A 27,174-nucleotide genomic window follows, 5' to 3' on the forward strand; every position below is an offset into this window, starting at 1 on the left:
GTTACCTGCAGAAGCCAATATTTTAAGGTTTCTCATGTTGACCTGGCTGACACAGTCAATTTAATTTTTGGTTTTTAAAAAAAATATTTCATTTAAACTATTTTAGTTAAACAATTTTAACAAAAACAAACCTGATTTTAAAAAACTTGAATGTTTAACTGAATTAAAAAATTCTTATGATTGTTTTGTTAAAATATTAGATGTTTGCTGTTGAAGAAAAAAAAATCCAGACTACATAACATTATTGTTTTAGTTAAATAAAACAATGTAAATGTCTGTCTGGTGATGTTCTCCTCCTAATACACCATGACAAGAAAATCCTCCAAATATTAATGATTAACCTGTTGAACTGGAGATAGTTCACCTCCCAATGACTTCATAAATATCTGCTTCAATTACCTTTAGTAAATGAAATAACCAAACAATCATTCATATTTTCTGATACAGCTGTAAAACTAAATCTGAAAAGTTTTCAAAATAAATCACTTAAAAAATGTTTGGTGTTTACCTTCTAAAAATGAAACCTACATCTATCTCTGAGTTGTGAAGAATGCACTTTTATGTAGAAATCCATGATTAAATCGAGTCTTCCTCACTAGTGATTTAAAACAATTTGATTTAAATCAAATCCACCCTGCTAGTCAGCACTCCACATACGCTCTCCCGCCCCCCACCCCCGCAACCCTGAGATTTCAGTACAAAGAATCTAACCTGTTGGAGCAATGGAATGAAAAGTCAGTCACGGGAAGTCTGGGATAAAAAACCCAATCCTACAAGGTTCTGAGCATGATTAACCTGCACTGAAAGTTATGGGAGAGTTGAGATTGCGAGGTACTTGACAGAATCAGGCCCACAGTTGGGGTTGGGTTTGTTAGTTCTTTGTTTGTTTTTGGTCCTTATGATATAAGAGTCCTTAGGATTGTACCACACCAAGATAAATATTAATGGACTTGGCCCTGGCACACTGTGCAATGGGTGGTGGTTGCAGACCGAGCTCCTGTCACATCAGAATTTCCATATCATTAGCCTCCCTCTCAATTTACAGAAGTAGTAAACAAATGAGAGCAAAAGCCAACATCTCCTGCGATTCCAAGGGCTTCTGCTGGGGAGGACGGGCACATAGCCACACAGTGTATCCCAACGTGAAAGCAGTCACATTTTGCTGCTCCAGACACCATGGTGCCAGCGGTCAGTCACTCTACCACAGATGACCTCATCAAATCACAGTCTAGAACTTAGGACATCAGCATATTTTTGTATGTTACAATCTACTGAACGATCCCTATGCTGTATTTATGCTGAACCACAAAATAGTAAGGAGCAGTTAGGGGTCATGCAGCAGCCAATCCAGAGCTCTGTCCTTAACCCCCTTTACTGTCAGACATGGCAGCTCACACTGTGTGGCAACTACACTGGCCCTGTGAAGATCGCTTTCCCTATCCCTAGCCAGAACAGGGAACAGCAGAGACAGATTTCAAATTTCACTCCCAATTTTGTTTCTTATGGGGGGAGGGTTAATTTTCTTAGCTTCCTTCTTCCCCTCCCTCCTGTAATAGTATATTTAGGGAAGTAGTGTCGAGTCTTTGGACAGTTCTCCATTAGGAGCTCTCACTCAGCTCGCAACTCCATGCTCCTGGCTCGCTCCCAACCATGGTGGCATAAATGTGCCTGTGCCCCAGCCCCAAATGGGGTGATGGGGGGAGGGGGAACATCTCGCACACACACACAGACAAGGTGAAAACTTTCTACCTCCCAAAGCTCAGACCCCATGTGGGAGAAAGACCTCCACCCTCCCTTTTGGCTCTGCAGGGGAGACAACCACCCCGTCTTCCTGCCCCACACATACCTTGCTTCAGAAAGGGCATGGGGGAGAGGGGCTGAAAGCACCTACTCCACTCTCAACTCTTTGGTGTGTTTCCAGCCAGCTGAGGAAGAGCTGCAGGTGGGGCTCTAGTGGTACTGTGGCACAGTGCTGGCTGGGGGAATGTTACCCAGAGGTTCAGGAGTATAGGCAGGTAGTCCACGTGCACTGAACACATGGGAGGTGGGAAGGAATGATGAGGAAAGCATGGGTCAGCCTGCTAGTCACCACCTTATTATTTTCCCTGGGCATCTTCACAGCTCCAGGCCAGCAACAGTGGGAGCTGCTAGCAGAGATCAACTGTGCAGGCAGGATCCAGTGTAATTTTACAGCTATTTCCTTTTAAAGGGAGTTAACAGCTCTGAGAAGCAGTTTGTGACATCATCAATCACGTAATATGCAGAATGTGGATAGATTAGATTGCTATCGTAGCTCTTTCAACCCTAAGATTTTCTCTCTAGCAGCACAAAGATCACGTGAAGTATAAGAAGTTATTAGTGTAAGACTGCCGTTATATACCCACAAACACCCCTCAGCACTTTGTCAAGGTGTAATGTTTACATGACATTCTTCATCTCAACTCTTCAGGAACGTCTGTGAAGTTTACACAGCCATGAAGCCAGACTTAGTTGAAGACCAAGACCAGGCAGTTATTTACAAAAAGAGGAATTTAAGTTTGTCAAGGTTCATGACCTGGGTAGACAACTCGAGGCATAAACTTCCTGTTTCCCCACCCTGGCCTCTGAGAAAGTGTTTTCTATTGAGGATATAAACCATACCTGCAATGAAATATGCCAACTGATATTATCGGATACATCATCTATAGCCACGCTCATGAAAGCATACTATCTTGAACAGGGCAAAAGCGAAATGCTGCAAATGCATCAGGACTCATATGGTACATTCAGACCACTAGAAACAGCAGTGTGGTGGATCTGCTGTTCCGGTAATTGCTGCTTTCCCTAGATGCTTCTTCCATGGCTGGGCGCCAGGACAAAACCCACCCTGAACACATTCAATCCCTTGTGATTTGGTTTTCATTCCAAATCCCCCTCATATCCTTCCCCCCAGAGGCATACATCATGCAAAACCACCACAGGATTGGATTAGTGCTGATGTATCTAAAGCACGGACAAACAAGCATGTCCACCCTAATTCACTACATGCAAAAGCAACATTCATTTCTGAGGCGACAGGCAACATTATGTAGTTAATATTGTTTAAGTTTCCCTTTCAGGCACCTTTAAGAACTGGACGTTTAAGAACAGATTGTTAGGAATGTATTCTGTAATGGCTTTAAAATTTAGCCCTTCTACAAAAGTTTCTCATCCCAGATCCTTATTTCACTAGAATTATTGGTTTCCTATCTCTATGCTGTTTTTGCTACATACAGACACAGATGTACCACCCAAAGCTTTGCAGAGTAACTGATGACTGAGGCAGTAGACCAGCAACTATGGCAGCACTGTTCTGCTGAAGAAAGGGAAGCAGCTTGCACATCAAGGCAGCAGGCTGCCATCTCATCCCCTATTTGAGATACACACGCTCAGAATGCTTTGCAAGAAAGAGGCCTCGGTAGAAGAGCAGCATCCCCTGCTGTCATTACGGAGTGTTTAAATAAAACATGGGTCTCTGAGGAACATCAACTAAAGGAAAAAGCTGGGATCCTGGAGATACCAGCTGCATTTAAGAACAATTCAAGAGCAAAATTCAAATCCCACCTCAGAAAAGGGTTGCAAATGCAAATTTGTGTTTATAAAACATTCCAATTTTTCAGATTTTTAATTCCCTGTCCCATTTTTCTGGGAACTGTTATAGCACCTGAACTGACTTGGACAGTCTATATTGTTAGTACATGAGCAACTCTTCTATCACAAAGGAAACTAGGGGCTGATCTACACTGTGGATTTCAGCCATAAACATACTTACCTGTCTGGGTAGCAGTCCAAAGCCACTATAAAGCTTCTGTTCGCACTAGCAGAGCTTACTCCTGCTTGAAACCAGGATAAGTTGTGTCCATGAAAGTTGTGGCTGAAAGCAACACTGCCTGTCTACAGTAGGTGCTTGTGCTGGTGCAACTACACCTTGGCTGTAGTGACAGGATCCCCCAGTGTAGAAAAGGCCTAAGAAACAACTTCCCATACACCTTCTGCTCCTCCCTCCTTGCAAGCAGGTAGCTGCCTCCTGCACTAGCCAAAGATTCTGTGTGGGCTGGGATCATTTTTAGTCTCTTACCTGACTCTCTCCTCTTCATTTCTCTTGAGTTCTGCATCCCGTTGGAGCACCTTCATTATTGCCTCTTGCTCCTCCTCCGTTAGGAAGCTTAGGTCAATCATCTTGTTAACAGATTTAAAAGAAGCCTTTAGAATCCTAAAAAGTCCTGGTGGGGGCTGGCCTTGGAGTCAACGTGAAAGATGCAAAAAGAGACAGAAATCCCAGATCTGTGGGATTCACGAAACACTCCAACCGTTGGGACTGGGCTACAGTCAATGGGATAAAAAGCCCTTAACTTTGTTCTCTTGTAGGAGAAATGGCATGCGCTTCTCTGGGCAAGAGGCTCTCACAGAGTGCTGCATTCCTGATTTTTCAGATCACATGCATGTTGCGGAGGTGCCAGTCGCTCAGCTCTGCTTCATATAATAACAGTTCATTGACCAGGCATATAGTGTTAATCCAACGTGAAGCAGCTGTAGTCAGACATCACCTACAAAAGAGACAAGGAAGAATAAGCTCTAGCATTACGAAGCAGGGCAGCATTTTTTTTTTTTTTTAAATACCTCATCACAAGATCTCCAGTATGGGGGGAAAAAAACACTTTGCAAAATGAAGCACTCACTTCAAGTCAAACCTGTTTTGCAAGTGTAACCCACACACCTTCTGGGTGTGGTGTTCTGTCCCATCTAGCAGCACCAAGACCACTTAGTGAGAAAGTTAAAGCTGAAGAGCAGACTCATGTTACCTAACAGGCAGTTGGCTTTTAGCTCATGCGGTAGAAGCTCATGCATTAAGCTCCAGAGGTCCCCAGTTCAATCCCGCCCGACAACCGGGGACTGTCGGCGTTACACAAGCTTATAAGAAAATGGTCATTAAAACATATTTTTGGCCAATGCCATAACTTACATGTTGGAAGATAGAGAATAAGTTCCTCCTGGATGTTAAATATTAAAATCAGAAAAAAAGGAGGGCTAAAAATAAAATGATTTAAGGAAACAAAATCACAACCATAACATTGCTGCTGACTTCTGTGCACAGTACTCTGAAATATGGACTGGGAGACAGAAATAGTGCCTCATTTCAGACTTCCAACAGGACCTTGGGCAAGTCAGTTAACTTCTCTATGCCTCAGTTTCCCCTCATGTAAAATAAGGATATGTACCAGGAGATTTGATTAACCATTCACTGATATTTGCAAAGACCCTCAGACAAAAGGTGCGGGCAGTTGGGTAGACAGAATGAACAGTATTGCCAACATCAAGCATTCAAAAATTGAGAGTCAAGACACCCAAAAATCAAGAGGTTTTTTTTAAAAAATATTTTTGAGGGATTACTTTATTTACTTTCTGGTCTTTGAACCTCAGATAATGGTCATGGTCATGTTTTCAAGTCCTTCTCTGCAGCTTTGAGGTCTTTAAAAAAAAAAAAAAAAAACCAACCACCCACAACACTTCTGTTTTTAAATGAAAGCTGAGATTCATGACTCCAGGAGAGTCTGAGGCTTTAAGAAAAAGACATCAAATATCACAATACTCACAATGAAATTTTAAGAGTTGGCAACACCAACCTATTCTTTTTATTATTTGTACTGTGATAGCCTCAAGGAGCCCCAGTCACTGATCAGGACCCCGTTGTGGTAAATGCTGTACAAACACAGAACTAGAAGACTGTCCCTGGAAGCTAAGTAGCAGGGGACAGTCCAAGACATTACCATCGTCACAGAGACACAGTTTGCTCCCATCTACACTGCAACCTTTAGACATATTTTTTGTTGTGTTTATAGAGCACCAAGCACAATGGGGCACTGGCCAATGACAGGGGCTTCTAGGTGCTAATGTAACACCAACAGACCTCAGTCGCTGGCAGGTGGGACAGAACCTGAGACTTCTGGAGCTTAGTGCGTGAACCTCTACTTTACAGGCGCTGACTTTTCAAACTGCCAGGGGGCGCTCAACCCCTGGCTTCACCCCAGGCCCCACCCCCGCCCCACCTCTTCCCACCCAATCCTTCCCTCTCCCACAAGCATGGCTGCGTCCCCACTTCTCCCCCGTCCCTCCCAGCCTGTTCATGGCAGGTGGGAGTCGCTGATCAGCAGGGCTGCCGGCAGGCGGGAGGAGCTGGGGGTCAGGTGAGAGGGGGGCTGCCAGTGGGTGCTCAGCACCCACCATTTTACCCCTGTGGGTGCTCCAGCCTTGGAGCACCCACAGAGTTGGCGCCTTTGCTCTACTGCATGAGTGAAAAGCCACACGGCCCTTAGCTAAGGCTGTAGCTGACTCATTAATTTCTAAGTGGCCTCGGTGCCACTAGAGAGGACAGAAACCACACCCAGGAGGTGTGTGGGTTACACTACCACAATATAAATAATAATCAATGTTATAACCAGGTCAAGGGACCACTGTGTTATAACAGGGATCCTCAATACAGCTGCAGGATAGATGGATCTTACCGTCTTGATAGTCCTATCTTTAAAATGGGAATACTGCTACTCATCTACCTCACAGGGATGTGGTGCAAATTGGCTAACATTTGTATGGTGCTTTGCAGATGTGAAGTGCTATATAGGCACCAGGTATGAAGAGTTGGCATGAGAGTTAAAGAGTGCTGCACCAGATCAGCACTAATTTGATAGTACCATCAGTTTCTACAGGATTTCATTTTAAAATTTAAAAAGAAAGTTAATAGACTATACAATTATAAAGTCAGTTTCCCAGATTTGACTGAGACAGCAATAGCTTTGACAGGCGTGTTAACTTCCCAGCTTTTCTCCATGGGTGTGGTCAAAATTCTGCCATTTAATACATATATAACTCCCAAAAACTTTAGTGAAAGTTCTGCCTGAACAACAGGGTCAGGTCCCAGGTTTGCCAAACCTAAATTCCTTACAGTAAATGCCTTCTACTGCATGTGTGAGCCACTGCTCTCCAACAGAAGGTATCAGAACTGCTCATCTACAGGTCATGGGTCATATACTGCTAGTGACTATTCTCCTTGTGCTCAAGTGGTAGCGGCCCGTGTTTCCAGAGCAGGGGCATCAGAGTTCTATTCCTTCTGCCATGATGGAGTGTTGAATACCATTGTGTTTGAAGTCCTAGCTTTCCACAGATCTTTTACAATATAGTTCCACAGTAAGTATTCTTATTAATACTACATAATCACATAATAAAACATGACCAAGCTGAGGCACTGCCTGCCCTCCTCCATTACTAGAGAGAGCATACGGAATTTAAGAAAAATAAAGCAAATATATAAAACACTGGAGCTGGCACACACATCTCATTATGTGCCATCAGTGGTTCTACAAGAGCACACCATTTTAATCCCAGTTAACTTCCATCCATAAAGCACGGTTTGAAGTCTTGAATGCTTATTTGTTTCTATTCTCTTCAACCAAGGCTCCAGCCCGTAGGCCAGAGACAGTCAGAACAGAGGGCAAAATGGAGAATGGCTTGCTTACAGGGCAATTCTTGACTCTTGTGGCTAAAACTAGCTGGACCTAACTCAGGAAGGAATGAAGAGGAAGGGGAAAAAAGAAGGCATTGGCAGAGAGCCTACTCCCCAGCTACAACTGGTCATACTAGTGTGAAACATGGCTAGAGACGGGGAAATAAACAACTGGAAGCCCAATGAAAACCTCAAAAACTAGACAGAAGTCTCAAACTACTGGGAGGTAGGAAGTGAACTGGCCTCTTCGCTTGGGATATCTACCTTTATTAGAGGACTGTAAAAACAACATTCTGAGTTTTTTGCCTATCCCCATCTCCTTACACTTAGACACAAACATCTGGCAGGCAGAATCTCCAAATCTGTGATGGTATAATTAGACCAGTCCTGTGACTGATCACCAAGTTTGCTCACTTTAATCTCCTGTTTCAGTCATTTCTAGATTAGGTTGTCAAAGCAAGATAATCATATTGGCATTACACAACAAGAAAACTTTAGTTCAACAGATAACAGGCCTTTCTCTTATAGGCAAAAAGACACCTGCAGCCAAGCTAATGCCTGCTCGTGTTCCAGAAAGTGACATTGTAGGATACAAAACTCATTAAAGAGGATAAATATGGTATCAATTTTACTCCGTTTATAACTTTTCTGAGCAGCCAGCATTGCAACAGAGCCTAAAATCTGGAAAAAAAAAAAAAAAAAGAAAGAAAAAAAAATCAGTCTTAATACCACCAGAAATGAAGTTCAGAAATTAGAATTTGGCCATCAACTCTGTTGGCAATGCTCTAAGGTAAAAGAGAGTCCAATTCAATCGTCCAGTACAGTAAATGATTTTGCAGTTCTAACCAGACTAAAGCCTGTCTCTCCGCTCCCCACTTCCCCTGTGGGCATATTCTTAATATTTGTGATTCTGTTTATAATATTTGTAAATCTGCAATATTGATTTGCAACTCCAGTTTATAACATTTGTAATTCTCCTATGTTCTGCTTATAACATTTATAATTCTTCTATTTGACATAATTGTAAATCTGCAATATTGATTTACAATTCCCCATAACTGCTGCCGATGTCTGTACTAAAGCTTGCAAACTGTCAATTAACTCTAAGTACCTTGCAAGCCGTTAATTGACTCTACTTTCTCTAAATTGACACTTTCTCACTTGTTATTAAGATTGACGCTTGTAAACCTAAGGTTTCAGAGTAGCAGAGTATAAACGTGTTAGTCTGTATTCGCAAAAAGAAAAGGAGTACTTGTGGCACCTTAGAGACTAACCAATTTGAGCATAAGCTTTCGTGAGCTACGGAGGCATCCGATGAAGTGAGCTATAGCTCATGAAAGCTTATGCTCAAATAAATTGGTTAGTCTCTAAGGTGCCACAATACTCCTGTTCTTTTTGTAAACCTAAACCACTCAATTGACTCTACTTTCTCTGAATTGACGCTTTCCCTTGATTGTAATTGAGATTGATACTCAATTGACTCTACTCTGTAAACTGATACATTGTAATGGAGATTGACATGCTTTTTAACTAACTTTACTTTATGTTCAATTGGCTCTACTTTGCAAATGGATACTTTGTGATGGAGATTGACAGCCTTTTTTGTAACGCCCGCAAAGAGCCGCTAATTGGAGCGGCGCTCATAGAAATGTCACATAGAGACTCCCACCCTCTATAGTTTGTATCAGGAATGTTAAAAAATGGGGAGTCTCAAATAAATAACACCTTTGTATGTTAAAGGAAAGTCAATACCAAAGGAATGTTAAGAGACAGGGAGTCTCAAATAAATAACAATACTCGGTGAAATAAGAAATGTATTCTTATTAAAGTAAAGAATGTATGTGAATGAATGGTGGGTTTTGAATAATTGGAGAAGTGCCAGGCTAGGAATTTAATATCAATTGGCCGAAGAAGACACGAAGTGGAGACAACCAGAGGAAACACCCCCTCCCCCCCCCCCCCGGGAAGGCAAACTGGGATCCACCCAACCAATTCAAAGGATGAAGAAAGCTGATGAGCACCTGACAGCCGCCCTGGAGCTGTCATGACTAACAATATGACAAAGCAAATTCCACGAACTGGCACAGGAAGAAATTCCTATAAAAATGGACACTAAGGACTGAGAACTTTGAGTCTCCAGTTCTGCCACTACCCTTCAGGAGCATCGGATGCGCATCTGACACGGACTCGGCTCCACTCTCGTGTACAGGCTACCTGGCCAGTACTCTGTCACGAGCAACTTCTAGGCTGGTAACTATAACCCCTATGCAGAACTGGTATGAATGAATGTCTGTGTATATATATTAGTTAAGTAAGGAATAAGTAACAATACAACAGTGTGAGTTTTATATATATATTTCTTTTTATTATTATATTTACAATAAATGTGGCATTTTGCCTTGTCCCTTTAACAAGATCCTGCTGGTTTTTATTTTATTGGTATAACACCCCAACTCCAAACACACACCACTGAAGCAAACAGGTGGAGACTGTCTAAATTCTTTGAATTCCAGAGGAAGGTGGTGCCATTTTTTCTGTTTTTCTAACATAATTCCACTTTAAACCCAGTGGACAATCTATAGGATCTTATGGCAGCCAAGTATGGCCCTTCTATGTTCTGGTTAAGCACCTCTGATCTAAATACTTCAAAAAAACAAAACAAAACAAACAATCACCTGGGTCTCCCTTCCCTAAGATGGATTCTGGGTCACTTACAGATCTCAACACATACGGTATTTATAGTCCAATTCAAATGATTCTTTCCTTCTTTCACTTGGAAGGAACAATCATCTAATTTATAAACAAGCATGGACATGATCCGCTTTGACGGTCACAGGTGAAGCGTGTCTGTCATAATGTACCAAGCTTCAGCCAGCACCTGTAGTGTTAACATCCAAGGCCCTTGATCTAATTGCAGATGTACATCTGCCGACACAAAGAGTAAATTATGTTGTAGTCAAAAACCCCAGACAGCACTGAACTGGAACGATCAGGTAATTTTCTACAACCAAGTATCTAGAAGGCTACTGTAAAAAGATGTTACCATAAAGGGTCATTCTAGGAGAAATACAGGAGGAGACATGGGAAGAAGTTTTGTGCTAACTCTTAATTTGATTTTAAGGATTTCAATGTAATAAGATGGTCAGATAGCACTTTACTAAGCAGGCTGGACTTCTTCATCCATCTTCCCTGAGGTTGTAATTAGTTAAAGTTGTAGAAACCAGAACCTTACCTCTTCCCCGTAAAATAAAAATTCTGCGAGGCCTGAATCTCTACACAGCCCTGCTGAACTACTAGACAGAGTGCACACCTGACTATGGACAGTGCCTAGAAGCAGATGCTCGCCACTCTGCAGTTACAGTCTCAGAGCTCTATCATTCCACTTTCCTTCCAGAGATTTCCTCTCCTGCAGGTGACTGCTACCGAGTAATAGTGAGTTTCTGTTAAAAACAAACAAACAAACAAACCCACCAAAGACAAAAGGCCACCACTCATGGAAAGATACTGCACACTCTTCTTTCAAGAATGGGGAAATGTACTTTAAAAATAAAAGGAGTACTTGTGGCACCTTAGAGACTAACCAGTTTATTTGAGCATGAGCTTTCGTGAGCTACAGCTCACTTCATCGGATGCATAGCATATCGTGGAAACTGCAGAAGACATTATATACACACAGAGACCATGAAACAAAACTTCCTCCCACCTCACTCCCCCGCTGGCAACAGCTTATCTAAAGTGATCCTCAAGTAGAGCCATTTCCAGCACAAATCCAGGTTTTCTCACCCTTTCTCCCCCCCCCCCCCACACACACACACCCTTTTCCAAAAACCACACACACAAACTCATTCTCCTGCTGGCAACAGCTCATCTTACAATGTGCACAGCAATAATCCAAGTTTAACCAGAACGTCTTGGGGGGGGGTTTGCAGGAAAAAAAACAAGGGGAGACAGGCTACCTTGCATAATGACTTAGCCACTCCCAGTCTCTATTCAAGCCCAAATTAATAGTATCCAATTTGCAAATGAATTCCAATTCAGCAGTTTCTCGCTGGAGTCTGGATTTGAAGTTTTTTTGCTTTAAGATAGCGACCCTCATGTCTGTGATTGCGTGACCAGAGAGATTGAAGTGTTCTCCGACTGGTTTATGAATGTTATAATTCTTGACATCTGATTTGTGTCCATTTATTCTTTTACGTAGAGACTGTCCAGTTTGACCAATGTACATGGCAGAGGGGCATTGCTGGCACATGATGGCATATATCACATTGGTGGATGTGCAGGTGAACGAGCCTCTGATAGTGTGGCTGATGTTGTTAGGCCCTGTGATGGTGTCCCCTGAATAGATATGTGGGCACAGTTGGCAACGGGCTTTGTTGCAAGGATAGGTTCCTGGGCTAGTGGTTCTGTTGTGTGGTATGTGGTTGTTGGTGAGTATTCGCTTCAGGTTGGGGGGCTGTCTGTAGGCAAGGACTGGCCTTTCTCCCAAGATTTGTGAGAGTGTTGGGTCATCCTTCAGGATAGGTTGTAGATCCTTAATAATGCGTTGGAGGGGTTTTAGTTGGGGGCTGAAGGTGACGGCTAGTGGCGTTCTGTTGTTTTCTTTGTTAGGCCTGTCCTGTAGTAGGTGACTTCTGGGAACTCTTCTGGCTCTATCAATCTGTTTCTTCACTTCCGCAGGTGGGTATTGTAGTTGTAAGAATGCTTGATAGAGATCTTGTAGGTGTTTGTCTCTGTCTGAGGGGTTGGAGCAAATGCGGTTGTATCGCAGAGCTTGGCTGTAGACGATGGATCGTGTGGTGTGGTCAGGGTGAAAGCTGGAGGCATGTAGGTAGGAATAGCGGTCAGTAGGTTTCCGGTATATGGTGGTGTTGATGTGACCATCGTTTATTAGCACTGTAGTGTCCAGGAAGTGGATCTCTTGTGTGGACTGGACCAGGCTGAGGTTGATGGTGGGATGGAAATTGTTGAAATCATGGTGGAATTCCTCAAGGGCTTCTTTTCCATGGGTCCAGATGATGAAGATGTCATCAATATAGCGCAAGTAAAGTAGGGGCGTTAGGGGACGAGAGCTGAGGAAGCGTTGTTCTAAATCAGCCCCTACTTTACTTGCGCTATATTGATGACATCTTCATCATCTGGACCCATGGAAAAGAAGCCCTTGAGGAATTCCACCATGATTTCAACAATTTCCATCCCACCATCAACCTCAGCCTGGTCCAGTCCACACAAGAGATCCACTTCCTGGACACTACAGTGCTAATAAACGATGGTCACATCAACACCACCCTATACCGGAAACCTACTGACCGCTATTCCTACCTACATGCCTCCAGCTTTCACCCTGACCACACCACACGATCCATCGTCTACAGCCAAGCTCTGCGATACAACCGCATTTGCTCCAACCCCTCAGACAGAGACAAACACCTACAAGATCTCTATCAAGCATTCTTACAACTACAATACCCACCTGCGGAAGTGAAGAAACAGATGGATAGAGCCAGAAGAGTTCCCAGAAGTCACCTACTACAGGACAGGCCTAACAAAGAAAATAACAGAACGCCACTAGCCGTCACCTTCAGCCCCCAACTAAAACCCCTCCAACGCATTATTAAGGATCTACAACCTATCCTGAAGGATGACCCAACACTCTCACAAATCTTGGGAGAAAGGCCAGTCCTTGCCTACAGACAGCCCCCCAACCTGAAGCGAATACTCACCAACAACCACATACCACACAACAGAACCACTAGCCCAGGAACCTATCCTTGCAAAAAAGCCCGTTGCCAACTGTGCCCACATATCTATTCAGGGGACACCATCACAGGGCCTAACAACATCAGCCACACTATCAGAGGCTCGTTCACCTGCACATCCACCAATGTGATATATGCCATCATGTGCCAGCAATGCCCCTCTGCCATGTACATTGGTCAAACTGGACAGTCTCTACGTAAAAGAATAAATGGACACAAATCAGATGTCAAGAATTATAACATTCATAAACCAGTCGGAGAACACTTCAATCTCTCTGGTCACGCAATCACAGACATGAGGGTCGCTATCTTAAAGCAAAAAAACTTCAAATCCAGACTCCAGCGAGAAACTGCTGAATTGGAATTCATTTGCAAATTGGATACTATTAATTTGGGCTTGAATAGAGACTGGGAGTGGCTAAGTCATTATGCAAGGTAGCCTGTCTCCCCTTGTTTTTTTTCCTGCAAACCTCCCCCCAAGACGTTCTGGTTAAACTTGGATTATTGCTGTGCACATTGTAAGATGAGCTGTTGCCAGCAGGAGAATGAGTTTGTGTGTGTGGTTTTTGGAAAAGGGTGTGTGGGGGGGGGGGGGGGTGAGAAAACCTGGATTAGTGCTGGAGGTGACCCACCTTGATTATCATGCGCATTATAAAGAGGGGTTTCAAAGGGAGATGGGCTGTTGCCAGCAGGAGAGTGAGTTTGTATGTGTGTGTGTGGGGGGGGGGGGGGGGGAGAAAGGGTGAGAAAACCTGGATTTGTGCTGGAAATGGCTCTACTTGAGGATCACTTTAGATAAGCTGTTGCCAGCGGGGGAGTGAGGTGGGAGGAAGTTTTGTTTCATGGTCTCTGTGTGTATATAATGTCTTCTGCAGTTTCCACGATATGCTATGCATCCGATGAAGTGAGCTGTAGCTCACGAAAGCTCATGCTCAAATAAACTGGTTAGTCTCTAAGGTGCCACAAGTACTCCTTTTCTTTTTACGAATACAGACTAACACGGCTGTTACTCTGAAACCTACTTTAAAAATGTGGCTCCAGAACTGCATATTAGATGCACTGAAACAGTTGTAGTATAATTGTGTATGCCTTTTGCTGCTTGCATTAGACAGACTAGCTGATCCTCCTTCAAATAGCTTAGAAGAAAACAGTTTAAAAGAATGCTGCTCTGCTGAAACATGAACCTCATCGTGCATTCAGTTTTACCTCATGTTTTGTTTACTTAGAACCTGTTCCTACTCCCACTCAAGTCAATGGCAAAAGCCTGCCTGGACTTAAATGGTGCAGGATCCTTAAGCGCACTCTTCATGACTTAACACTTGGATCAGCAATGAGAAGTGTGCTGCTTCACGTAAGAAATGGGCACGGGAAACCATTCAAGGAGTTGGATACCCGAGATCACTGAATAAGTAGTTGTAAGTAACCCAAATTATAAGTAACTTCTCTAAACACCTAAATGGTATAAACGCTGCATGACATTTGCCATGATAGCAAGTCAGTAGCTCACTGGAGACATGCTGATTACTAGCAACAACTAGAGAATACACAAGTAGTTTCCTAGAGTCGGCAAAGAACACCTGGCTGCATACACAGAAAAGATTCTGAGCCCATTCAGTGCAAGTTGGAACAAGACCGCAATCTGTTGCAGAAAACACCTCCAAACAACATTTAATACAGGAGTAAGAGGTGAAACTGTTGGCTTAGATCTATATCAAGTACCATAATTTAAAGCCAGATTTCCAAAGGCAGCAATATTTTGACACATCTGTATTTCAAATCATGCAAAATAATAATAATAATAATCGAGTTCACAAAAGACTGGCTACAAATATTAGTCCACCATGTCATAAATTCTGAAAAAGGGTAAGCTTTTCAAAAAACAAACAATCAGCTATTTAACATAGCTAAATGATTTAAGAGTTCTAGTCAAATTTTTAAATTTTATATCCCTGCCACCCACGTTTATGATGATTCAATTATTTCTCTTGAAATGATTAACTCAAAAACAAAAAACCCAACATTTAAAAGTCTTGTGCAAATGATAGGAACCACTGATCCATGATGCAAAACTTGACACTTCCCTGAAAAATGCAGACACATCAGTGCAAGAACAGCTGTTGCATGCCGTATTTTTTCTCTCCACTCCATCTCTGTAGTTCACTAACACCAAAAATACTACAAGTCATTGAAAGAGTAACTCAGTTACATAGGGTGTTGGAGTTCTCAGTGTGCATTGCACCAAGACCACTAATTGCGTGAAATATAGTTAGTTAACCCTACCATTTCTCAGGCCTAAGTATGTGGCAGGTTCAAGAGATTTCAAATGTAACTAAAACAGTTTCCTTGTAACCTTATGATAGTTCTTAAAAAGATATAAAGACGTACCACTTTTCACATCTGTTTGTCGTGCAGAACAGAAGCAAACTCAAACACTTCGTATCAGGTTAAATGCAAGTAATGCCAGTTGACACAGGTGCTGTATTACCTCCTAAGCGTCTCTTCAGAAACTAGAAAGTTTGCTGTTATACAGAGAAACTGAACTCAGTGCTGCCAACTCAAAATTATGAGTCTCTGTATTTAGTGTTTTTTCTTATAGCTCCAGCTTCTGCAGGCTTGTGAATGTGTGACAATCTCAGCTTCTGTTTAAAAAAATATTTCTAGCTCACATGGTTGCAGAGAAAACCTGAACATGTACACCAGGTGTGATTTAAAAGGCTCAGGAACCAGAAATTAAATAAAAAGACCCCAGCATTTATTTTTAAATCATTTTTTAAAAGTTTGGCTTAAAAATCCATGAATCACAATTGGGGGGGGGGGGAGGGGCTAACTTATTATTTTTGACTGCTTTGGGGTTGACAGTACTATGGACTATGTTATTGCACAAAACTTAATTATGCCTTTTAATTCTTCATCCATGGCTCTAACTGGTTCCGAATATCGTAATCAAGTTAATTCAGTCAGAGGATCTTTGTAAACAAGTTACATCCAGACCCACTTCTTTTTTCGGCTCAGAGTTCAAGTGAAAGACTTGAATTCTGCTACCCACAGTTCCAGACCCAAAGAGATGCAGTAACCCACACATCAGTTTTAAACTTCCATATGCCATGTGTGTGTGCGCATGTATGTTGGGGAGCCGGGGCAGGCGGGGAGAAAGGAGGGAGAGTAGCATTGTAGCAGTTAGTACTGACAGATGCTAAGCTTGCCAGTAGGACCTGAAAATGGGGCACAAAGCCCTATAGTATGTTGCCTTGCACCCAAGTCAGCCAACCCTCCCCTTGGATGCAGGAACCGAGAAGTGTCCCTAAGTGCGTTACATTGCAGAATCATTTTTCAAATATTCCTCATGTGGTTGATCCAAGCTGCTAGCATTTCATTTGGGGAAAGCTGCCCTCCAGCCTATGCCTTCTAATAACACAAGCAAATTGGAAGCCAATCCTACGCTTCCTGGCTGCCAGGCTTTTGGCAAGGATGCTGCTTCACAGAGCAGCCAACTCCTTCTCCTGGTATGAACAATCGCAGGCCCTGCAGATAAGCAGCTCTTGTATTTGTGCCCAGCCCATGGTGTGCTCACCTAACAGGGTCCCCTCCGGTTCTCTTATGAAAATGGGGGTTGTATTTATGCATTCGCAAGTAAAATATTTTCCTTCATGAACTACTTTGCTCCTTAAATTCCATGAAATGCCCGTAACCAGAATGAGCTAGAAGCCAAGTTTATTGCATTTAAGGGAACATGGAGCTAGGGGCAGAGTGAAACAATGTGTGCAATAACAATTTGTATCTATACAGCAAACTCTGTTGTCCTGTGCCAGAGTTAATCAAGTTTATCCTGACAACACCCACAAAAGGGAAATAGAATTATCCCTGTTTTATAGACTAAGTTAGGTTTTAATTAGAAAAGTTATGTTAATAGGTTTCAGAGTGGTAGCCGTGTTAGTCTGTATCAGCAAAAAGAACGAGGAGTACTTGTGGCACCTTAGAGACTAACAAATGTATTTGGGCATAAGCTTTTGTGGGCTAAAGCCCACTTCATCAGATGCATGCAGTGGAAAATACAGTATGAAGATGTGTGTATATATATACACATAGAGAACATGAAAAAATGGGTGTTGCCATACCAACTCTAATGAGACTAATCAATTAAGGTAGGCTATTAGCAGGAGAAAAAAAACTTTTGTAGTGATATCAGGATGGCCCATTTCAAACAGTTGGCAAGAAGGTGAGAGTGTAACAGTAGGGGAAAAAATGAGCATGGGGAAATAGTTTTTACTTTGTGTAATGACATTAATAAATACTTCACAAAACTGGGTATACATCAGCCGCTTATGTTATGCAGGAGGTCAGATTAGATGATCTGTTCTGGCATTAGAGCAAAGGCAACCACTCCCATACCCCAAAAACTCTGAATCTACAACTATAGGTATATAAAAATAGAGCCCAGCTATTTTTTCTGCCTAGTTTTCTTTCCCAGAGAAATTTTTGTGCTACAGCCCCAGATAATCCAACCACCGTGACCAAATCTTACAGAAAAAAGAAAGACAAGAGGTGCAGATACACACATCGGAGCCACTCCAGCTGTCTCTATACCTCTCATGCATGAGCAGTTATCAGAATGTTTGCATTATGATAAAATCCAAATGAAGTGCTAATACAGCCTGAGTACTAACAGTGCCTTAGGTTAACCCGTGTGTTTAATCAAGGGGAGCTGAAGAATCTCTTAGTAGCTATCATTTATTCCCCACTTCCCCCACCTAGCGATCTTTTCCACATAACTCAATATTGATTTTTGGGCCAAACTGAAATAAGCCATGTAAACACATGTATACTGAAATATTTCATTCAGTTTTAGAATGTCCTAATCAAAAACTTTCCCCCACACAGAACATGTACATTTCTCTGCAGTTCTGCCCAGCAGAGGTCAGTTCACAATGGCCATAATGGAGAAAAGTGTTAAACCCTTAGCAAGAAGCCTTAAGTACTCTGCTCAGTTATAACAAGATGAATACTGATGTTTTAGACAAAGCTTAGCAATATAATGATATAGCTATCTTCAACCTGTTAGAACAGAAAACGATTGGTAGACCTGGGTGAATAATGGATGTTGTGGTTCTACAGAAGTTTTTTTTAAAAAAAAATTCATTTCAGGTCAAATGAAACATTTCATTTAGACCAAAAAATAAATAAATAAAATCAGTGTTTTGGTTCTGACATTGCTGATTTTTTAAAATAAAAGTAAATTATGAAATGAAGAGTTATTTCAAACTGAAAAATACAAAATGTTCTCTTTTTTAAAAATATGTAAATTAAACTTTTTGGGGAGAAGGCAAAGTGGGTCTGAAGTAAACAACTGATGTGTCCAAATCCGCGTTCTTTACCAAAAAGACTTTTGGTCAAAAAATGTCACCCGGTTCTAGTTATTGGCCGCACAGGGTGGGATTTTCAAGAACACCCATCAGTCAGCGGCAGTTAGGCCAATGTTGAAAGTAGAACTAGGCCAGTGGCTGGCATTTGGGAAAATTCCACTCAAACTCCTCTTCAGTATCACCTGCTTTGCTGGTGGATACAGAGCTGTCTGCCTTCTAGGTTACTATTGTTCTATAAGATCAAAGTGTTCATCACATTGAGAGTTGACAGGCAAACCTATGCTGCTTTGTGTATAAAAAAAACCCAACACACGTGCTGTAAACTGGAGGGCAAGAGGTTAACTACTAAAACCATCAAAATGAGAAGATATTACCTGAAAACTAGAAGAGGACAACAAGGCATTTTGGTTTAAGTCCTCTGCTGAAGTTATGGCAACCTGCTATTTCTCTTACTACAGTTTGGATTTACTTGGCAGAAGTGCCTAAGAACAGAGCTAGCACTACGTGTAAGCAAATTAAGCAATTGTTTAGGGCCCCAAGTAGTTCAAAGGGGCCCCACCTTCGCTTTTTATTATATGTTGTATGTGGGGGGGACCCCCCCGAAAATATTCCTGCTTAAGGACCCCAGTGGACTAGCACCACCTCTACCTAACAATGTCACTTTCCAGACCTATTTAAGAGTATATCATCATTAAGCTACTGATTTTATGGAAGTGATTTATGAACCTGTCCATTTCAGAGATTAAAAAAAACAAACGAACAAACAGAAGAAAGGACATTATAATTACACATTTCCCTATAACCACTCTTTGGCAAAAGGACTAACTTTTTAGACATGCACAGTTAATTGTTAACAACGTAATGGAAACTTACGTCAAAGCTAGCATCTCAATGAGTAAAAATTCCAATTATAAAGAGATCTATTACGCAATTGGTGATGAGAAGCAATATGTTAAGTCCTAGAACATGAGATGATAGAATCTTGCTAATTTGTAATAATTCACATTACCAAAAGACAATTAAAAAACCCAGCAATAGTGCATCACAAGGCATATTTTTATATATATATATATATATATATATATATATATATATATATATACACACACACACACACACACTATATATACACACACGATACCTTATAGATCTTAGGCCTTCATCCCATAGACACTTACATGTGAGAAATGTTATGCATAAGTAATCCCATTTATTTCAATAAAACTACTTGTATGTGTGTTGCAGTCAGTGAAGCAACCACTCCTTGATGTCCAAGTCATCAAGTGTCAGTTTTGCTGTTAACTTCCGAAGGGTGAAGATTTAACCTCTATTAATTCAAGACCCTACTACAGTTCTCTGGCACCAAATATTTGCTAAGTGCAGCAAGACTGATGTACGTACGAGAGTTTTCAGGTTTCTGATTAGCAAAGCGAGAGCAAGCAAGTTTCCACTGTAAATATTTAAATTCTGTCTTTATCCATTCTGCTCACATTCTCCCCTCCCCAGAGTAGTTCAGCTGTGTATAATTATGAACCCTGGTCCCATGCAAAAGTAGTTTATCAATACTTTCTTGTTTTGAGTAATAAATGTGCACTTTATAAATCTAAATAAGTAAATAGAAAACTAGTCAATTCTAGACTGAGGGTAGCTTCAAGATTATTTATAAGCCTGTAGTCTTAAAGTAGAACAGATCTTTTTAGTAACTGCATTACCTAAAACCGTTCCAATTAGGGACTGTGCCAGGACGATGTTCAGTTTCAAGGATCAGTTACATTTCAAACCATAGGCAGCAATTGGGACTTTCCTTGGCCACTGTAGTAATAGCTGTACTACCTAGACATTGTCAAGTACCAGAGGGGCAGCCGTGTTTGCCGCTTTTACAGATCCAGGCTAAGAGTCCTGTGGCACCTTATAGACTATCAAACGTATTGGAGCATAAGGGTATTCACCCATGAAAGCTTATGCTCCAATACGTCTGTTAGTCTACAAAGGTGCCACAGGACTCTTTGCCGCTTTTACCTAGATATTGTATCCAAGGAGGCTCCATGTTTGTTTTTAGGGAAAGTCTGCTTCTTACTTCTCTGGATCGATTTCTTCACCCTTGATTTAAGCTACAATATCCCAACCATGCAATACAGGTTATTCAAGATATTATCATTGTCGGTATAGTGGGCATAATTGCAGTAACTGTAGATATGGGGATACTTGTACCTCTCCCTGAGGACACCAGATACAAGGTAAAATAGGAAAGCTGAACCAGTTGACACAAACAATCAGCATGAAACTTCATTAGAAAGAAGTGGGGAAAAGCAGATAACTGGGTTTTTCAAAGAAATCGTATTTTTGCCTGTGCAATTCTTGATTCCCGGCAAAAGCAGAATAAGACTGCTGTTCTTTTTAGATTACTGGGCTTTAGAAAAGTGAAAAACCAGTTATGTCACAAAAGCCTGTTCATGATATTTGCAGCCTACAGTCTTTGTTCTGAGAGGTTCAGATTATTTATATTATGGTAGACCACAACCAAGATGGGCCCCATTGTATTAGGTGCTGTACAACAGTGGTTCTCAAAGCCGGTCCGCCGCTTGTTCACTTGTTGAATTATGTTTAAGTATTTTAGAAGTTCATTGTACTAAAAATGCAAATGTTTGTGGATTATTGTGCATACACATTGCATGTAACTTCTTTAAAGGGGGAGAACTGACTAATGTAAATCCTGGGAAGTTGTATGACCTCCACAGGACTAGTTGAAATAATGTGAACTTTTAAAGTAAAGTGGGTTTCCTAGGAAATTTGTTAGGTGTATGCAAATGTAAAGCCTCTGGTTATGCAAAAACTCAGCTTTCTGAAGCTCTGCCATAAGGTGGGGACCTGCTGATCACCTGAGGACAGATCAAAGACCCAGACCATATAAAGAAGTGACTCAGTCCTTCAAACTACACCAATGGGTTGGTAACAAGTTGAAAACCATCTTGGCTCAGAACAAGCACACTCACGAAACTGTTACCTGCCAGAGCCCTTGTTGAGCTGGGGTGATCTCTGGTCAGCTTATGAACATGTTTGTAGGTTTTTAATATTTGTGTCTGTAATGCTTTCACCTCAAGAATACATGTGCTTGCTTAAGAAGTGCTGGCATACAATTTAACTGTGGGCAATTACGCTGCTAATAGCTTCTGAGGAAGGAAGGCAAAGCAGGCCTGCTGAGGCAGTCTGTCTTGCTGGGGAATTCATAGTGTAGGCAGGGAATTGTGCAGCCTGGAAATACCCTTGTCAGGAGTGGGAGAGACACATGTCTCGGCCCACAAGAGGTGATGGATAGCGAGCCAGAAACCTGAGAGTGGGTGCCCTTTCTAGACCATAGAGGGGAAATATAGGTGAAGTTGCCCTAAACTATGACAACTGGCATAAATATACATGTAAACTTATAGATGCTTGATACTTACGTGTATCTGATTTGTTGACATTTATCCATTATTACTGCAAAATAATCAATACTTCATGATGTTCTATAAAGTGTAAAATTGCAGTGCAATATAAAAAATGAGTAACAAATTATACAGAATTCTGTCCATAAATAGGAGATACAAGAGATGCGAGTTTATTAAAATAAAGACAATGGCGGATAGAAACAAACCAAGCAATGATCTAGAGAGTATCTCAATTGCTCACCAGATACTACAGTAAAACATACTGTAGGAAAAGAATCACCATTAAAGACACAGATCTACAGTGCTTCTGTGCTTGCAGAATCATGTGTCTGCTAAGCTCAACACAGATATGTGAACTGTTAGATAGCATGTGGTTTGTATGCAAATACGTTTCCCGGACTAGTATCTTCTATGTGGATAACACACAGTATTCTAAAGAGCTACTGCTTCACCCTAAAGTTCTTGGTCCTTTCCTAAGAAAGTTGGTTAGCATAGATTTTCTAATTTTCTATTTCTGTATAGGTCCTTATACCACAATATCAGAGTGCATTCCCATCGTGCATTAAGCGATTTTACTAACATTGTCACATGCAGGTTGTTCCATCTCATTCCATTCCTTATGGGAGAGTTGTGTGTGCAATGTAGTGTTTTGGTTTAATTTGGTTAGTGGGTTTGGGGTTTTTTATATGCATTTGCTCTGTGTTAAAGAAGGCAGGTTGAAGAAACGCATCTTGGAACAGAAAGTGGCAAGGGTTCTGATGGTCCTTGGTTTGGGAGGGAGTTCATTCCACAGGCATGGACCAGCCACTGAGAAAGTTCCATCTCCTCCACAGATAAATGTTTCCAAAGGAGTGGAGTCATCAATCACAATCTTCATCCCAAACCATTAGGTGTTTTAGCTATCCTGGACCCAGGCCACTGAGTACCTTGAAGGTGGTGACCAAGACCTTGAACTTGACTCTATATTCTATGGAAATACATGGGAGGACCAGTCTGATTCACTCATGGTAGCCAGGGTAGGTGAGAAGACATGCTGTAGGGTTCTGTACTAGTTGGAGTTTCTTCAGGGCTGATGGCTTCATGCCGAACTCCCATTAAATTTCCCATAGCAACAGCCAGCACATAAGAGCCTAGAAATGGCCATAGAAAAAGTTCTCAGGGCTAACAGATTGTTTAAGACCTGGCAAACAAGAATCCAGCTGGGAAAAGATTAAGGATTTGAGGGGCTGGCAGGAAATCTAACAACTCCATTTTAGTGTTGTGTCAGCTGAAGTTTCCTTGCATATCATATATATACACACACGCTCAGAAATAATTAATTAATTATTAATTGGCCTGCAACAACAGCAAAAAGACTGCAACCTCCTGTTCACACACTACAAGCAGCATCTGAGTTATCACAATAAGAGGCAGGAAATGCAGAGCTGAAGATAGCTCACAAGGATGTGCCTGTGAAGATAGGGTAGAGCATCCTATGTTGTATCACCATGATCTGTGCTTCCCCTGACAGAGGGCCATACTCTCTCCAAAAGCTGCACACAACAGGGTAGCAGAATCACACAGGTTCAGCCTTCCATTTTCAGTTTCCCATACTTCCCACCCCCCCATTTATCCCAGCATTAAAGTCAGAGACAAACTTCACAAAACCCAATTTAAGACACCGCTGCCCTAACCCCCCATCCCCCGGTCTGTTTATTATTAAAAAAAAAAATTGAGACACTTGTGAAAATTTCAAAGCAAGTTAATTTCCTGACAGATGACATCTCCTGAGCCATTATGGTAATAATGTGTGCAGGGTGTGAACACGGGTGCATTTGGTCACACCATGGCAGATGATAAAATACATATATAGGTCTTGTGTGAGTCAGGCCCATTGACTAGTGCTATAGCTACCCTATGTCATGATGTCACCTCATCACTGTTACCCTGCTGTTGGTTGTTAAACCTACTTATTGCATCTTTAAATTAGAACGTAAGCACTTACAGACAGGGACTGTGTCTAATTATATATTTGTACAGCGCCCAACAAAACAGAGGTACCAGTTACAATCAGGACTGTTGGTCACGATTACAACATATTAAAGAAAAACAACACAGCGTGTGGGCTGCTGGCCTGTCTCAGCAGCCCATGAAAGACTCACTGCCATGCCTGTAATTTTTCAGGCCCCTTTCCTCCAGGGCACTGTTTTATTAATTCAAGCAAAACCTCACAAAGTAATAAAGCTCACAACCCAAAGTAGGCTGTCAAGACTTAGAGGCCTTTCACTCTGCTCCCCTCTTCTGCTCCAGGGCTAGTCACAGGAGCCAACCTCCATCCTGCAGCCCCCTTTCAACTGAGCCCTCTCATCCCTTCATAGGGAACATCTGACCCCTTCCCAGTTGGGTCTGATAATGGAACTGGCTGACCCTTAAACCCACCCTAATTCTGCCCAAGGAGAGGCCTGGATGGTACACCAAGCAATGCTGTTCCCAAATCATCCTAAAGGGTTGCTATTGCACAACCATTGGAAGACCATGTGAAAAATTTAGGTGGAAATGCAAAACACAGGAAAGTGAAACTCACTGAAGTTCATGTAACTCAGAGTTACATGATGCCAGCCTCATTTCTCTCTCTTCCCCCTCCTGTTAGAGTGCCATCTATTTACGTTTTCTTGGAAGGCCTTGTGACTATTACTCTTTTCCCTCCAATAGCCTTCTAGTACAGCCAGCATGCTCTTCCCACCCTGGGCACATAGCAGCAAATCGATCTGCTGTTCCCCCTCCACCAAAAGGGAGGCACTTCAGATGAGTGGGGCTGCTTGCTAACCCCATTCCTTCCCTTTTTCTCACCCCACCCCTCCCATCTTCAGCAGCAGGACCATGAAATGTTCCTTCAGTCCTGCTATTGGCCATACAGCTAGCTCTTACCCAGTTCTATGGCCTGAGATTCCTTAGTGAGTAGACCTGCCACATCTTGAAAAACAAACCCTGATGAGCTCGACCAAGCAGGATTCACACAACCATGATCACTGACTCCACCATACTTACAGCCCCAATCAGAGATAACTCATACATTTAGCTTAGGTTTCCCCTATGAGTTCTGGAGTCCGCAGGAATGAGAATAGATCAGTCTGAGAAAGGCCCTCCCAAAATTATAGGAACACAAATAGACCAGCCTCTAATTTTTTCTGCTCTCTTATAATTTCAACAGGCAACTAACCCTATATTTTTTGTGCTTTTAATTAAAAAAAAAAAATTGCTACCAGACTCTGGTAGCTATTGCCAGAGTTTATCCTGAGCAAATTACAGTCAAATTATGTGGCTTCTGAAATACATCACTTTACAAAGTGGGAATGCTGAAAGAAGTGCCTCTCCCCCTCCCCCCCCCCCCCCATTAACTAATATGTGGGCTCATTTCTACTTGCACTTTGGAGTCAGTCTGGTAGTTACATGAGTCAAGAACAGCAACATGCAAAACAAAGAAAGCAGCTAGTTATCAAGAAATTTTCATCAGAGGCACTGGGAAGTGAGACATTTCCTGGTTTTTTGTTTTCAATTTTAAACACTTTTTTATGTAGTGGTGATTGTTCAGCTAAAGTTTACCTAGCCCCTGGGAGCCAGAGTAGAAAAACAAGCAGATCCACAACATCTCATATAGTGGAACCTTCTAATAAAAGGGTGTTTTTGTGCGGGTTTGACAATGTTACCCTCCAATACTATAGACCTGATATTAAAGATCCCAGAAACATGTTTATATTAGGGCACCCACCAATGCTAACACAGTTCTATGGAGCCAGCAGCAGTTTCTTCCTGAGTTTCCCAGTGCAGATGCAGGCTTGGAGGACAGATCTGAAGACCTCTCCAGTAGGTGGTAATTACTGCAGTCCAAGAGGATTATCAGTGTGGAATCCACTAGAGTGAAATGAAGATTCGCTACAAAGACTTGTCCACACAAGGGAAAATTTTGCAGACTTCCCATCACTGCTAATGTAACCCCCTAATTTACATATGTTGCGTGTCCCCCACCCCTGTGCCTCCACAGAGGATATGCCTATTACGGCCCAAAGCTAGAGAGTCTGGCTCTTCAGATCATGCTGCAGAAACTCATGTTTTCAGCTCTGGAGGTCCCTGGTTCAACCCTGCCGTCATACTACCTTCACTTCAGCACCACTGGTGGTGAATGAGATTCCCACTGTCCCTACCGGCTATCTAACAAAACCACAGCCAAGGGAATGAGCTTGGCAGAATTAGTGGCGAAAGATGACCCTGTTGAGCTTGAGTCTAGTCCGGCACTGTGAAGAGACACATGAGGTACAGAATAAGTGGGAGGCTTCTGGGAGGCTGCCGGTGAAATACCACCACTGGTGTTAGCAACATCAGAAGCCCTAGTGTAGATGGGTTGCTGGCTCGTATCTTTAAACCTGCTGTAAGAAGAATTAACTGACAGAATTTATAACACTGGTGGCAACAGTTGCCTTATGTACATGTGGGCTCACAACACAGCTGACACTCATGGAGCTGAGCCAATGTTAGCAACTCTAAGAAATCATTGCCAAGGTTTCGCTAGCATTTATAAGACTTAAGAGTGAAGCTGTAAAAATGCAGCCTGCAGCCCTCTCGAGGTAGCATATACAAGGAGATACACCATTGCAAGCCTACTGCTCTGATTCTCTGTTGTCTTGCACCTGATGGTGACATTTATACCCATGCAAGTTGAGTGCAAAACACTATCAGATCAGAACGGTAGCATTTTATACCCAGTTTGCAGTGACCGTATGAAGGGTCTGATTCTCCATTGCCTTGCATCTGAAGTCTCTATAGTCCACACACAGCATTCAGCAGAGGGACAGAGTGATTTTGCTTGAGGCATAGTACTAAGCTGAGATCATGCATTATGTTGCCAAAGGCCAGTGTGTCATTATCATGCATGTTTAATTGGATAGGAGGCACAGTGTGGCTAGCCAGATCATCCCTTACCATCCCATTTTAGCTTTTTGTTATAGCCACCCTGATTTGCAAGCATAGCCGCTGCTTTTGTTATTGACACTATAGCTCTGCTGTAACTGATGACTACTCCATGCAAATAGCCCAGGGACTGAACCAAAAGTTCTCTGTCTATTCTTTCCTACATGATGGCT

General features: G+C 42.1%; 1 protein-coding gene across 19 annotated transcripts in view; it reads right to left on the bottom strand.

The window, feature by feature from the left end:
• Nucleotides 1-27,174, bottom strand: part of SYTL2 (synaptotagmin like 2) — an 85,030-nt gene that overhangs the window by 51,990 nt on the left and 5,866 nt on the right. For all 19 annotated transcript variants that reach the window (XM_007060598.4, XM_043528424.1, XM_043528475.1 and 16 more), the window contains exon 2: nt 4,097-4,565. In XM_007060598.4, coding sequence (XP_007060660.2) covers nt 4,097-4,197 — 101 coding nt within the window. In that variant the 5' untranslated portion in view covers nt 4,198-4,565. The remainder of the gene's footprint in view (nt 1-4,096; nt 4,566-27,174) is intronic.

This window comes from Chelonia mydas, chromosome 1, assembly GCF_015237465.2.
Source record: "Chelonia mydas isolate rCheMyd1 chromosome 1, rCheMyd1.pri.v2, whole genome shotgun sequence".
NCBI lineage: Eukaryota > Metazoa > Chordata > Testudines > Cheloniidae > Chelonia > Chelonia mydas.